The sequence below is a fragment of the Lutjanus erythropterus genome, chromosome 17 (assembly GCF_056507025.1).
Source record: "Lutjanus erythropterus isolate fLutEry1 chromosome 17, fLutEry1.hap2, whole genome shotgun sequence".
Lineage (NCBI taxonomy): Eukaryota > Metazoa > Chordata > Actinopteri > Lutjaniformes > Lutjanidae > Lutjanus > Lutjanus erythropterus.
Window position 1 is genome coordinate 5,134,298 of NC_139333.1, and position 13,670 is coordinate 5,147,967.

General features: G+C 39.0%; 1 protein-coding gene across 4 annotated transcripts in view; it reads right to left on the reverse strand.

Annotated features, from left to right (window-relative positions):
• The window catches only part of LOC146311573 (myosin heavy chain, skeletal muscle), an 81,727-nt gene that overhangs the window by 21,173 nt on the left and 46,884 nt on the right, over window positions 1-13,670 (reverse strand). For 3 of the 4 annotated variants that reach the window (XM_084740665.1, XM_084740663.1, XM_084740664.1), the window contains exon 7: window positions 5,574-5,630. In XM_084740665.1, the coding sequence (XP_084596791.1) occupies window positions 5,574-5,630 (57 nt within the window). Of the gene's footprint in view, window positions 1-5,573; window positions 5,631-8,455; window positions 8,550-13,670 lie in introns of those variants that run through there. The other variant, XM_084740666.1, reaches the window with a different exon arrangement.

Below are 13,670 nucleotides of genomic sequence, written 5' to 3' on the forward strand. Positions count from 1 at the left end.
CAATTACAAAAAGTGCTATTTTCTATGTTGTTTAACTGATCTAGATGCCTGTTCCTGGAATCGATAGCTGAAATATTCATCTTTTGATGTCAAACCCAAATGGTTTCAGTCTACAGCAAATGAATAAAAGAATTGTCCTCGCTGTTTAAATAGTTTTGGTGGGGACTATAGTAGTTTAACCGAACTGCTCACAGTGTGCTCCGTTGATCATCCAGACAAAGAGGGACATTGTTTTGCCAACACATTGATATTGGATTTTGTGTGATTCATTCCTGAACTGTTAAAGCTGCAGTAATGATCATCTTCATATGAACGCTGGATCAAATCACCAACTGCTGCAGTTGCTCACAGCTCCGTGGAGTGTTTTTCTCACATCCAACCCGCTTGGTTCGGTTTAACAAACCCTGGTGACTGAGACTGCTTAGAAAGGCCTGGTTCCAAGTGTACTCCGAACTAACCACAGGATTTTATGATTTTATCATGATTTCAAAAGCTAAATTACTAATTAATCCAGCTGCTGATTGTGAAATCTGTTCAGGAAGTGATTGTATATCTATATAAACCATGTACAAATTTATGCAACTTAGTAGCACAAACAACCCGAATCGGTTTCTGCTAGGAAGCAAACCGAGATCATGTGTTCTTACCAGCCTAAATAAACTGGCCAAAACCAAACAGGTTAGGTGAGAAACCACTCTTAGTTATCCTGCGTCAGATGGTCTGTCACATAGATCTAAAGTTATTTTTGTTAACTATTTGGAAAAGGACAAGCACTTTTAAAACAACACCGTCTATCACTGGTCAACTTATACAACTAATGTAGTGCATGTGTTGGCGAATAGTTGCCTATTTACACATCTAACAGTCATAGTCTGGCCACCTGAGGAATGTGAGCCCAGTTTTTACTCATTATAGCTGTTTGTATCTTCACCAGCTCCAGAGGAAAGTGTCTGGCTCTTTACAAACTACATGTTCCCCTTTTAACTAATGTTCTCTAGCTAGTTGCCAACTTTGTCTGTGCTGTCTGGTGCTGGGACGGTTTATAAGAGCTTGCTTAAAACTGCTGCCTGCTGTTAAGATGCTGCAGATGAGACAGGGTTAAATCTTTTTTATAGATCCCCTCCACCCAAAAAAGTGTTTTCTTGTGTTTCTTTGTGTTAACGTCCCCAAAAATGTCTTACGTTGACTATATTGGCTTGGACCTGTGCAAAGTTTGTCACTAGAGAGGTGTTTTCACATTCCTAAGGGACATGTCTCTGCAGTTTCCTAAAATCTGAGATTGGACAAACTTGATTTGGTATTTAATTTAAGTCGAAAGCCAATTGCTGTAATGCAGGCAAAGAAACCTGAAACCTCCAGTGCAGAGCAGACAGAGACAGTTAGCATTAGCTGTGTCAGCCACTGCCAGTTACAAGCTAGCAAGCTAACAAACAACAAATAAAAGATGCACACTACACTTACTGTTCTCATGTGCCTGCTAGTCTCAGTTTCCTCTGATGATAATGCTAGCATCAAGGTGGCTAATGTTAGTTCTGTCACCAGACAACCTAGCATGTCTTCTGACACCTTGTCAGCTAAGTTAAGCTATTAATCAACAGTACTGTCTGATAAATACGAGCTGGAATAAATATCAATACAGGATGACGATTTGATAATTTGATTTTTTTTTTTCTTTTCTTTTTTGTGCATTTTGTCTTCATGAGATGAAGGCAGCAGAGGATATGACAGGAAAGAACATAAAGAGAGGGCATGACATGCAGCAAATAGGCTGCATGTGGAAGATGAACCAGCAGACTAATAGGCTCAATACATGGGGTTCATGCTTTACCAACTGAGCTACAGGGGTGCCCTGATAATTTGATTTTTAAATCATTTTGTAAATAGTACTCATCACATTATTGGTGACATATTTTTTTGATGAACATTTCATTTTGTTACAAGCCAGATGTGAAACTGAAGAGCAAACTGAATAAAAAACTCAAAAAGTCTTGTTGTCCTCCCCAGTTCCAGCACCAGTGGTAAGAACATAAAGAAAAGGAGCATACAATATGATTAAGAGGCACTGGATTTCATTTTTTAATATGTTCTTGTCAATATTGGTACATTGCAACAATTAGTGCACCTTGAAAGTTCATCTGTCTTTCAAACAGCTTTTAGTGGAGACTTTTAGTGCCACCTCATTTGATGTTGTCTCAGAGGTTTTTTCACCTGACAAAGACAACAGATACTAATGTCACACCTGTACTTGTCTTAAATATTACATACTGGTTGAACGCTACATGTGCTCTTTATGTTTGCGTGTGTGTTTCTGAGCGACACTCCACTGTACACATGTATGTATGTATGTGTGAGAGAGCGGCTGGCATTCCAGTTGGGAGAAGATCCCATGGAAAATAGCACTGTCTGTCAGCCTCTATCTCCTGATGATATCTCCGCTGTGCGACCTGAGGAGCGGAGCCTAACAATAGCGGGCCTGTCTGCAGCAGAGGTATGCTGTATTTGAGCTCCCCTGAAGACGCAGGCTTGTGGAACAGATAAAGACCTGCGTGCCTCTGCTTGCCTCTTTCACCGCTCTGTGGCTTTGGAGACTGGTGGTGGGGGTTGGGGGTTGGGGGGGAAGACCCAGCTAGCACCATTAGGAATACCACCCAGAGTGGGGAGAAGTGTGCAAAACACGCCCTCAGGCCCGCTGTCACTCTATTCAACACTCAGGGTGAAATATGTACCTTTGCATTTCTGCCGTTACCTACTGTAACACACAGAAAAGTGCAGTCAGGTCCTAAGAGGGGCAACCGGGGTCTGTGGCTTAAATACACACTCGCTTTAAGAGCGTCTTGTTTGAAACAACAAGCACTTGAAGCGCCCACCTCGGAAGATTATCTTTATTTGAACCAGGCGGGCTGTTTTGAAACACTTTTACATTACAAAGAAGATGTCTTGGAAAGTTTGAAGGTGGAAAAAATGTCTTGTTCTTCCGATTTGCTTCTAGGAGAAGGCAAGGGGATTACAAGAAACAGAAGGTGCACCGATGTGAGTGTGCGTGTGTGAGTGTACGTGTATTACTCATGTTGTGGGGACCTAAGTCTGTACAGTACTTGTGGGGACTTGCCCTGCTTATGAGGACAAAATGGAACTCCCTATAGGACTTGATTTATTGTAAAGGTAAGGTTCGGTTTAGGTTAAGGTTAAGGAAGTAGTGGGTATGGGTAGGGTTAGGGTAAGTCTCTAGGAAGCAGAGGTTAACAAAGTACACACATTCTCAAGTAAAAGTGAAAAAGTAGTGTAAATGAAAATGTCGCCCTCTGAAAGACTTTCCCATCAGCTGTTTCTGTGCAGAGCTAACTGAAGCTCACATTTTCTCTACAGTCAAGTTTTCAAATGCCTGTTTTGTCTTGTTACATCTCTTATTGCATTTGCATCTTGTTACATCTTTGACATAATTTTCCTCTTGTTATGTCATTGTTGTCTTGTTATGTATTTTATGTTATTTTTGTCTTGTTACGTCTTTTACATCATTTTCCTCTAATCACGTCATCGGACTCTTGTTATGTGTTGTTCTTCCATTTTTGTCTTGTTACATTGTTTTTGCCTTGTCACGTCTTATGTAATTGTCATCCTGTCAAGTCTTTTACATCATTTTCATCATGTTACATCTTTTCCTCTTGTGACATCATTGTTGTCGTGTTATGTATTGTTATGCCACTTTTGTCTTGTTATATTGTTTTTCTAATGTTAGGCCTTTTAAGTCATTGTTGTCTTGTGAAGTCTAATACATCATTTTTCCTCTTTTTGTGTATTTTTATGTCATTTTGGTCCCGTTTTTTCGTATTGTTACATCTTTTAGTTGTTTTCGTCTTGTTACATCTTTTAACATTAGCTGTTGTCTGACATTAAAAATAAAGTAATGAGCCTGTTGTGATAATGTAAGAAGAATTAAGTACAGATATTTGCATTAAAAAGCGCTGAGTTGTCAGAAAAATAAATACTTAAGTAAAGTACAGATACCTGAAAAATTTACTTTATTACATGAACAAAGTATTTGTACTTAGCTACTTCCCACTTCTGCCAGGATATGCATGTAAATCAATGTAATGTCCTCTGTAGCGATTTCATGTGTGGGTGTATGTATGGGATGGTGAAAGACTGGGAAAAGTAAGAAATAAGAAAGAGGAAAAAGGATGTTGGGGTCCCTCTACGCCTCTGGGGTTGCCCTGTATGTTAATCAGAAACACAAGGTCCTTCCCCCTGAGTTTATTATCACAGGTGCAGATAGTTTGGGGTGACCAGAGGCGCAGCACCAACACACGTACCCCACCGGCTGCCAACAGATCAGCAATCTTTTCTCTTTTTCTTTTTCCCTCTCTTTTAATGTTCCCCTCAGTTCACAAACAGCTCTCAACACCACAAGCCTGAATCTTACAGCTCATCCCACACTCTTAGAAATATAGGTTCTAACTAGAACCATAAAGTGTTCTTCAGCTTGTTCTCACAGGAAAACACTTTTTGTTTTTTGGTAGAACCTCTCTATAAAGGTTCCACGTGAAACCCTCTCTGAGAGTTCTGCCCAGGAACATCTGTGAAAGCTTTCACCCAAAGCCCCCAATTAGAGGTTCTAAAAAAGAACCCTTTTATGGTGCAATGGTTCAGCCCAGAACCCTCTCTGATAAGCCTTTTCCACCAACATGGAACCTGCATTGTGGTTCAAACACCTAATTTTGAACCATTCGCAGCATTTCCACCAAAAATAAATTGGTTTGGAACCCGAAAAGTTGGTTCCTAGCTAGAACCAAAAAATAGCAGGTTTTCCTTGGGAAACAAAGTGGGTGTGTCATGTTCTACAGGTCTTTGTGCATTGTGCAACACCCTCTGTTGATGACATCACGAAGGTTCCACTCATAACTGCTAGAAACATGGGCTGGTTCACTAGATAACACCAAGGTTCCACAGATATTGAACGGAACCAGTTCATGAACCAGAGCTGATTTGGTGGAAAAGGGCCCCTATCCAGAACCTTTCTGACAAGACAAGAACACAAACCCTTTTAGATTCCAATGATTTTATCTAGAACTCACCCTGGGGGGTTCTACCGCAAGCCCTTTTATATTCTAAGGGTTTTATTTATAACTCGCTCAACAGGTTCTACTAAGACCCTTTTTATATTCCAAGGGTTTTCTCTAGAGCCCACCCAGGGAGTTCTACCAAGAAAAACTTCCCATCCCCAGGATTTTACCTAGAAACCACCCAGGGGCTCTACCGAGACTCATTATGGTACAAAGAACCCTTGACATAAGAGTTCTTCGAGGATTGTTCTTTAGGTGAAAATAGTTCTTAATGGAAACCCTAGTCTTACATAGAACCCTTGATGAATTGTTTGCTCAAAAAATGGATCCTCAGAAGCAGATGATTCTGGTTAGAATCCCAGAACCGTTCTGGAACCCTCATTTCTAAGAGTGCAGAGCTGCTTGGCATCTTCTTATCTGCCCTGCGGCCTGACAGACAGATTTAGGGCTCAGCTGCTCTTTGTTTCATTTTCAGAGAGGGGAGATGTTAGACAGTGCTGTGTAGTACCGTACCTTGGCTCTCATGGCCCGCTCCGCTTCCAGCTCCTCCTCCAGCTCCTCGATGCGAGCCTACAGAGAGGAAAAAAGCTGATGTTGAAATGGATTTCAGTTAGAATAACAGTCTGCTTTCACTAAACTGTAAAATATGACTAGGATGTCTGAAGTAGAGCTGTTGCCCTCTGGTTTCACAGTGCCTATATCATCCTGACAGAGAACAAATGGGGCGTCACCTCCGCAGATTGTTTGCTATTTCAGGGCAGCACTTGTGTGTGGTGAGGCCGTTTCATACACTCTGCTTTCTCTGGGGATTTGGCACGCCTCTGGCTTTTTCCTCAGGTAGCAATTTAGGCCAAGAATGTCTGTAGTCACCATCATTATCTGTATTCTGACCCAGGGCTGGGTCTGCTATGTCCGGTCACTGAGACAAAAACGCATCGGTGCCATTTTCATGACATTCGAGGAATTTGTGATATGTTTTTGTTTTTTTCTTGGTTTCACAGTTCTGGCTGGAAGTCAGTGATGCTTTTTCCCAAGAAGCATCAAGGACTGAAGATACAGTGTAGATATGAAAGTGCTGTCATTTCATCTGATTCATTCTATACTAAGTTTTATACCTTGTCTATGTATTTTATGCCACATCAGAAAGGTTAAATAATCATATTTTGGTAACACAACATTTTATAATTCAAATAAATAAATAAATAAATAATACACATGCCAAAACATTCATACATCCAACCAAAATACCGTGTACAACAGTGTTATAATCGTTATTAAGGTGTTATTAATGTGTTATTAACTAATTGTCTACACACAGTTACAGGTCCTTCAATAGCTGTTGACAAATGTGTTCATAAAAACTTAAGTTTAATTCATCGGTTTACATTCACTTGTGTGATGTTATAGACTAATAACAAATAGTTTATACAATTTATATATGCTAAATCAATGGATTAAAAAAAAGTGTTGCCAAGTGTTGCGTTCTTGTAAACGGAATACCAAAAGACAAATTCATCCTTTTGCAGCTTGATTTTTTAATTTTGGCCATAGATAACATACAGCTGTTTTCCAATGAGTTATTAAAGTGGCCAAATATGTATATAAACGCTTAATGAAACTTAATTTATCTGCTTGCATTCTTTTTAAAGCATGCTATAAACCTTAAACAAACTCTTTATATACAGCTTATAAATGCTTAAGAGGGAGGTTATGATGATGATGAGTCTTACCAATAGTTTTTGTAAACCCTATAACCAAATGAGGAATTTCAGGGTTGATTTCGTATTTTTGTCGATAGGTAACAAAAACACACCGTTGCTAGTTTCAGTACTTAAAACTACTGGTTACATTCAGTGGGTTAATGTAATTAAGTATATTTACTCATGTGTTACTAAAAAAAAATTGAACTGCGCAGAAGGATATAAAGTAGTTGCACCACTTCCATCTTGTGAGTGGTTTACTATTATAAATCATATTATTTTGTTATTATTAATGCATTAATATTTAAGTAGCATTTTGCAGTTGTAGTTAGCCTAGAATGTATGGAAGCCTGTTTCTGCCAATGTGTTGGGGGAAAAAAGAAAAGTATTTTAACCCAAAATAATAATAATATCTCAAAATAATCATATATCTCAGAGTAATGACTTAATATCTTAAAATAATGTCATTTGTCAGACTACAGATGGAAATTAGCGTTTCGCTAAATCTGGTGCAACCAAGTTTTCATTTCTTGTAAAAGGATCAATGTCTTTGCGTGCTGTCCTTCCATACATCAAATAAACTAAACTAATAATGCTTATGCATCTCAGAGTAATGACTCAGTATCTCAATATAATGAGTCAGTATTGTAAAATAATCATTACATATCTCAAAATAATGAATAATCATTCATATAAAAAAGACCTTGTATCTTAAAAATATTCATTGCGTATCTCAAAATAATAAGTCATTATTAATAAATCATTATTTTCAGGAAGTTTTTTTAATTAGAATGACTCACTGAATATTTTTTCCCATCACTTTGGCAGAAATGGGCTTCCACAGCTTTTAGACAAACCACAAATGCAAAATGCTCCTTAATTTTTAATACTAATAATAAAGTAATATAATATATAATATTAAACCACTCAGCACTGAACTGACCCACTTACAAGAGTGAGTCAGTGCAGGGATTTTCCTTGTATTGGAGCATTTCTACATTGTGGTACTGCTGCCTTTAAATAAAGGATGTGATTACTCCCTCCTCCGACTGTTACTATATACACATAACCTTTTGTACGCACTTTAAGTGTAATTTAATGCACCTAATATTACTTGATCGGCTTCTGCTCCAACAGTCAGAGCAATCAGAGTGATCTGACATAAATAAATCACCCGTGGTACATTTCCCTTCCACTCATCTTGTGCCAGAGCAGTTTTGCACTGCTAGTAAAAATTTATTGCGAGTTTCCCAATGAGGCTGCATCTTTCCAAGTTGTGTCATGTTGTGCGCTATCTGTAGCCTCTATCTATGTCTCAGTGTCAGGAAGTGTGTCTGACATGGCATGCAGCCCAGGGCCATTCACAGCAACAACACCTACAGCACGCTCACTGATGTGGTGAGAGCCACTCGCCGGTTACACGGCACCCAAAGCTCCCCAAACATGACAGAATCACACCATACTTTAAGGCAAGATTGACCCACATGGGTAGGGAATTATCTTGCAGTTGTCCCATTATTAATGCAAGGAAAGTTTGTTTAAATTTCTTAGAAATGTCCCAAAAAGGAGGGTTAAATGAGTCACAGCCTAATGTGGAAAAATAGCACATGAAGTCCTAAGCTTTTCTTACTTTTTAACAGCATCTTAAAAGTAAAGCATGAACAGAAAGACAGAAAAAGTGAAATAAAAACTCACATGCCAGCGCAGGACATCTGCAGAGAGAACAGCCATGGTGAGGCAGCAGCAGCCCAACTGACTGACTGACTGACTGACTGTCCCACACACACACTCTCAAACACACACACACACAGCTTCACTGTTGATCCCCTCCGGCATTTTACTGTCCACACCCCCTTATGCATGCACAGCCTTTTTTCTGTCTCTCACAGATCCCCACTCACATATCTGTTTCTTGTTAAATTCCTACTTTCCAGAGCCTCAAACCAGCCTCAAAATAAATATTGTGGCTCTAATACAATTGTAGAAAACATAGTGTACTAACAGTGTAAAGATGTCTGAGCCAGACTGCATGGATAAATGCAATTTGGACTACTTATCTATGGCAGAAAGAGTTTATGCATTGATTTTGAGCACTTTTCTAAATGAAATTTATTCTATTCTAAATTATCCCTCACCGACTCCTTCTTCTACTTAGGAGCACGTTTGGGGAAATAACACAATTAGCCCATCATTGCTGAGAATGGTTGCAGGGTTTGATCTCCATAATTGTACGTGCTTAAAGGTTTAGCTTTCATTTTTTCCCGCTGCACTCCGAAACCATAATAATTGTCCATGAATTGCAATCAGATGTGGCCTCAGAGCTGATGTCTCCCCACTGGTGTCTGAGAGGATACTCAGCAGCGTGGGCAGTTATATCCTGTGAGATCCCCCCCTCAAAGACAAACAATTGCAAGTTCTGCCTCTGCACCAGACACGCAGAGCATTTCAGAGCCCCCCCGCTGATGTCGGTCCACCATGCTGTCCACACATGCTCACATAATTCAGGTCCCTGCTTTGTTCTTTTAAACGCCTTCAGATGGCGGTGCGCAGCTTCCAACAGTGAAAGTCATGCTCGTTTGCCTGGCCGGGTGATGACAGGTGCCGGTGACCTGGTCAAAGCCTCGCGCCGTAGGTGATGACGCAGGTCAAATCAGGGGGATTAGAAATGACGTGCACCTACTCAGCGCAGGTGCACATTGCACAAGACAGATAAATACATTTGGATGAGATATACATGATAATGAAGCAGTGAAGGAAACGAATGTACTGATGTGGATGTAGTCATATCTTGTCTATATATTTAATGTAACATCAGAAAGGTTAAATAACGATATTTTGGCAACACATTTTATATCGTAAAATGTTTTATACATGCATGAAAATCATTCACACATGTTTAAAACTGTTTATAAATGTGTTTAAAACTACTGACAACATATTATGAATGAGACCAACCAAAATACCACATACAACTGTTATAATGACTTATTAAGGCGTTATTAATATGATATTACCTTACACGATGCTTCAGAGTTACAGTAACAATTGTTGATGACTGTGTTTATAAACACTAAGTCAAGTTTATTTTAGTTGCTCATACTCACTTTATAGCATGCTATAACGCATTCATAAATTGTTTATACACTGCTTTTAAATGCTAAATCAAGGGATTATAATACAGTGTTGCCAATATTTTTGTAAACCCAAAACCACATGACAAATTTATCCTTTTCAGGCTTAATTCAGTCATTTTAGCCATAGGTAATGTATAACTGTGTTCTGATGTGTTAATAAAGTTTTATTAATGTGCTATTAACTGTTATTACACAATTATACATGCTTCAAAGAGCAACAGTTGTTCACAAATACATTAATAAACACTTAATGAAACCCAATTTATCTGCTTACACCCTCTTAGCATGCTATAAACCATTAATAAACCCTTAGAAACTGCTTTATCCTTTTCAGAGTTTGATTTTGTTTTTTCGTCCATAGGTAACAAAAACACACCCATGCTAGTTACAATACCTAAAACTTCTGATTACAATGACAAAATGTAACAACGTGATACCTGATCAGATAAAAGACGTTTGGATGAGATGTACATGATAGTGCAGCACAGAAGCAAAGCAATGCACTGCTCTGGATGGAGTCAGAAACAAAAAGTTCACTTAAATGTCAACTTAAGTATAAGTTTAAGCTCATCGTCAGACATTTGTATAACCACCGTTACATGAGACAAATATTGCTCTCTCCAAACCAACCAAACTAAATGGGTGAAATTAGTAATATTACCTTGCAGAACACCGATGTTGCTGATCTACCACTGCTGAAATCTGTTTGTTTACGTTATTGTCGTACTTTAGTGAAACCGAATTAACCTTTTAAAATACCAAACGCACTGACTATCGATAAGTATCTCACACAAAATAATTTGATCTATCCCTTTTACATTTGATTCTTTTTCAGTTATAAATTGAGTTTTCAGAAATTTGGCAGTTCCTGGACAACTGCAGGAAGTACATGTTTACAATACACTCCCTGATTTGTTACAGACCCCTACTCTGTCCCTAAATCCCCAAAGTTTCCTCCCCGCTCACAGTAGTGCATTGTACACAGTTGAGTTTTAAAACAGCTTTAGTTTGTCTTTGTCTCATGGTCAGGGTCCAGTACTGTGTGGACGCCTTCCAAATGGATTAAGGGTTGCCTTGTGAATAATTCAGTAGTTTGGTAAATTTGCTTATTTGCTTTCTTTCCTACAGTTAAACCATTTAACAGGAGGTTTAGAGTGTGCAGCACGTTAGCAGAGCAGCAGCAGCTTCAGAGCTCCATCTGTATCTACACAGGATGCATTCAGGTACAATATCATACACTGTTAAAGCCACTGACGCATCGCTCACTGGTTTGAGGACTACTGTTTTGAAGCCTTAAGTTTGGCATTATGGGCGTCACCATCGTTTTCTGATTAATCGATTATTAATCAATTTTTAAATTACTCACCTGCAATTTTGATATTTGATTAATTGTTTTATTAATTATCTAAGAACTGAATGTCAAAATTGTCTGATTCCAGGTCCTTTCTGTGACTATGTTCCTGTTTTTTTCTTCCACTGTCAAATACATTCGGGTTGTGGGAAAGACAAGACTTTTCAGGATGTCATCTTGGGCTTTGCAAAACACGGATCAGAGAATGAAGAGTGTTAATGTTAGTTGATTTAGGAAAATGAAGTCATGAGGAGAAGTTATGAGACATTGATGTTAAAGTTGACCTGCAAGTCTTTTTTTGATTTGGCAAGTGGGTTGCTAAAGTCATCAAATTTGTGACTGAAGTCTGACTGGAGTACAAGTCATGTACACCTCTGACGTTCTCACTGTAGGGTGATGCTAAGCGCAGGATAAACTGTTCACTAAATAACGACCACTTTTGTAGAGACCACCTTTGCTGCAATATATGTCAACATCAGGGTTAGGTTAAAGTACTTTTACAACTTTTTGTGCCTGTCCCAAATATATAATTAATGCAGCTTTAAATACCAAATTGATCCAAATTACAAAAAAAAAAAACACACAAAGACATATGGAACCAACTTTCTATCAAATAAATAGCCCCAATAAAAACTGTTAACGCTGTGCATTGTGACAAGGAAGAGGGGGCACTGTTTCTGGAAAGAAATGTTGTGGGTAAATTTATTGCCATGATTACTACAAACAAAATTCCATTCACCTGCACCAGTTTGGGGTTAAAGCAGATGTCTCAGCGATGGATATCTCACGACCAAAACTCTCTTCACTTTACCAAGGTACTTGAGATCATATGAAATGCATCGCTTGAATGATGATCACTGTTGAGGCACAATCTGATCTGACGCCTCCACTGAAACATCTGGAATAAACCAAACAGGCCACGGGGCAACGCTGAGCTTTATCTCCTCAGATTGTGGTGACCCTTAACAGCACTGTGTCTGAGTATAACTGCTTTATGACCATGTAATAAAACCACAAAATCAGGACCGCAGGCCTGTGACCCCCATCACATCCTTATCAAGCCAACTGCTTTAAAGCTTGCTTTAGAGCAGTGGTTCTAAACCTTTCTGAGTTGCGACCCCCCAAATTAGGTCGGTGATCACATTCCCCAACTCTCAACAAACAATGACTCTGACAACCACACAATCAATCAGCTGATGCAGCAGCAAACACTGTCCATCTGAAAGAAGAGTAGTAGAGTAAGACATAGACTGGAAGATAAAAATGAGATTTTTCAGGACTCCATTGATAATTTCAAATTTTTATAAAGGTTCAATATCAGCTCTATTATTGAGGAATTGTGGGATGACCGGGAATTATTCCCATATCTTCTGGGACTGTCTAGCACTGCAGGAGTTCTGGCAAGATATTAAAGAGGAGACAGAAAAAATATATAAAAATCATCCCAATCTATAACAGATAAAGGCCAAGGATATATATACCACGTATGTACTTCAACTTATTGCCTTTGACATGATAACCATAAAGTGGAAAGGCGCTTTTGCCAACACGAACTCACTGGACTCAGAGACTGAAAGAAGTCTATGTAATGGAACACATGTCAGCAAACCTTCAGATGAAGATGGACATTTCTCTGCAGGGATGGACTCCAGTGATGCTGTACTTGAATGTCTGAGCCTCTGTCAAAGACTGTTCAAAAGGGTTCTGTGTCTTATGTCACTGATGTTAACATTAAAATCTAAATAAAGTTAAAATAAATCCTCTAAAGCAAATTATATCACTGGTACAGACAGTGTAATGTAAAAAACAAAGTCCAGTCTAAAACACGGCCTCATTTCCCATCATGCCTAGAGTTGCACTGAGTACTTTAAGTTTGCTAGTTTAGAAAAAAAAAATGCAAACTTTTTGTTAGTGTTTATCTCTGTTCAGAATGTAGTAGTTAATCTTGAGACCAGCTGTATTTGACATATTTTTGAGTGCTTGTCCCTAATGTTATATTTTTGGCCTTTTTGTGCCTTTATTTGATACAACAGCTGAAGATATGACAGGAAATGGGGAGAGAGAGCAGGAGAATGATATGTGGCAAAGGGCCATAGCTGAGAATTGAACTCATGGCTACTCCAGAGGACTCACAGCCTTGGTACATGGGGCTAAAGCTCTTCCAACTAAGGTACCAGGCCACTGCTTGTCCCTTATGTTGAATGTCTTCGAGTAGCTGACATCACCCCCTGGCTCTCAATCCATGTCTGCTTGCCAAAATTTTTTTATTTGATTTTTTTCTCCACAACCATCTGGCGACCCCCAAGACATTATTTTGCGACCTCCTTGGGGGTCCCGACCCCTAGGTTGAGAAGCACTGCACTGGAGAGGGAGAGGCGGCTTCTTCAGACAAAGCTATCTCTTTGATTCCACTCAAAGTCTGTGG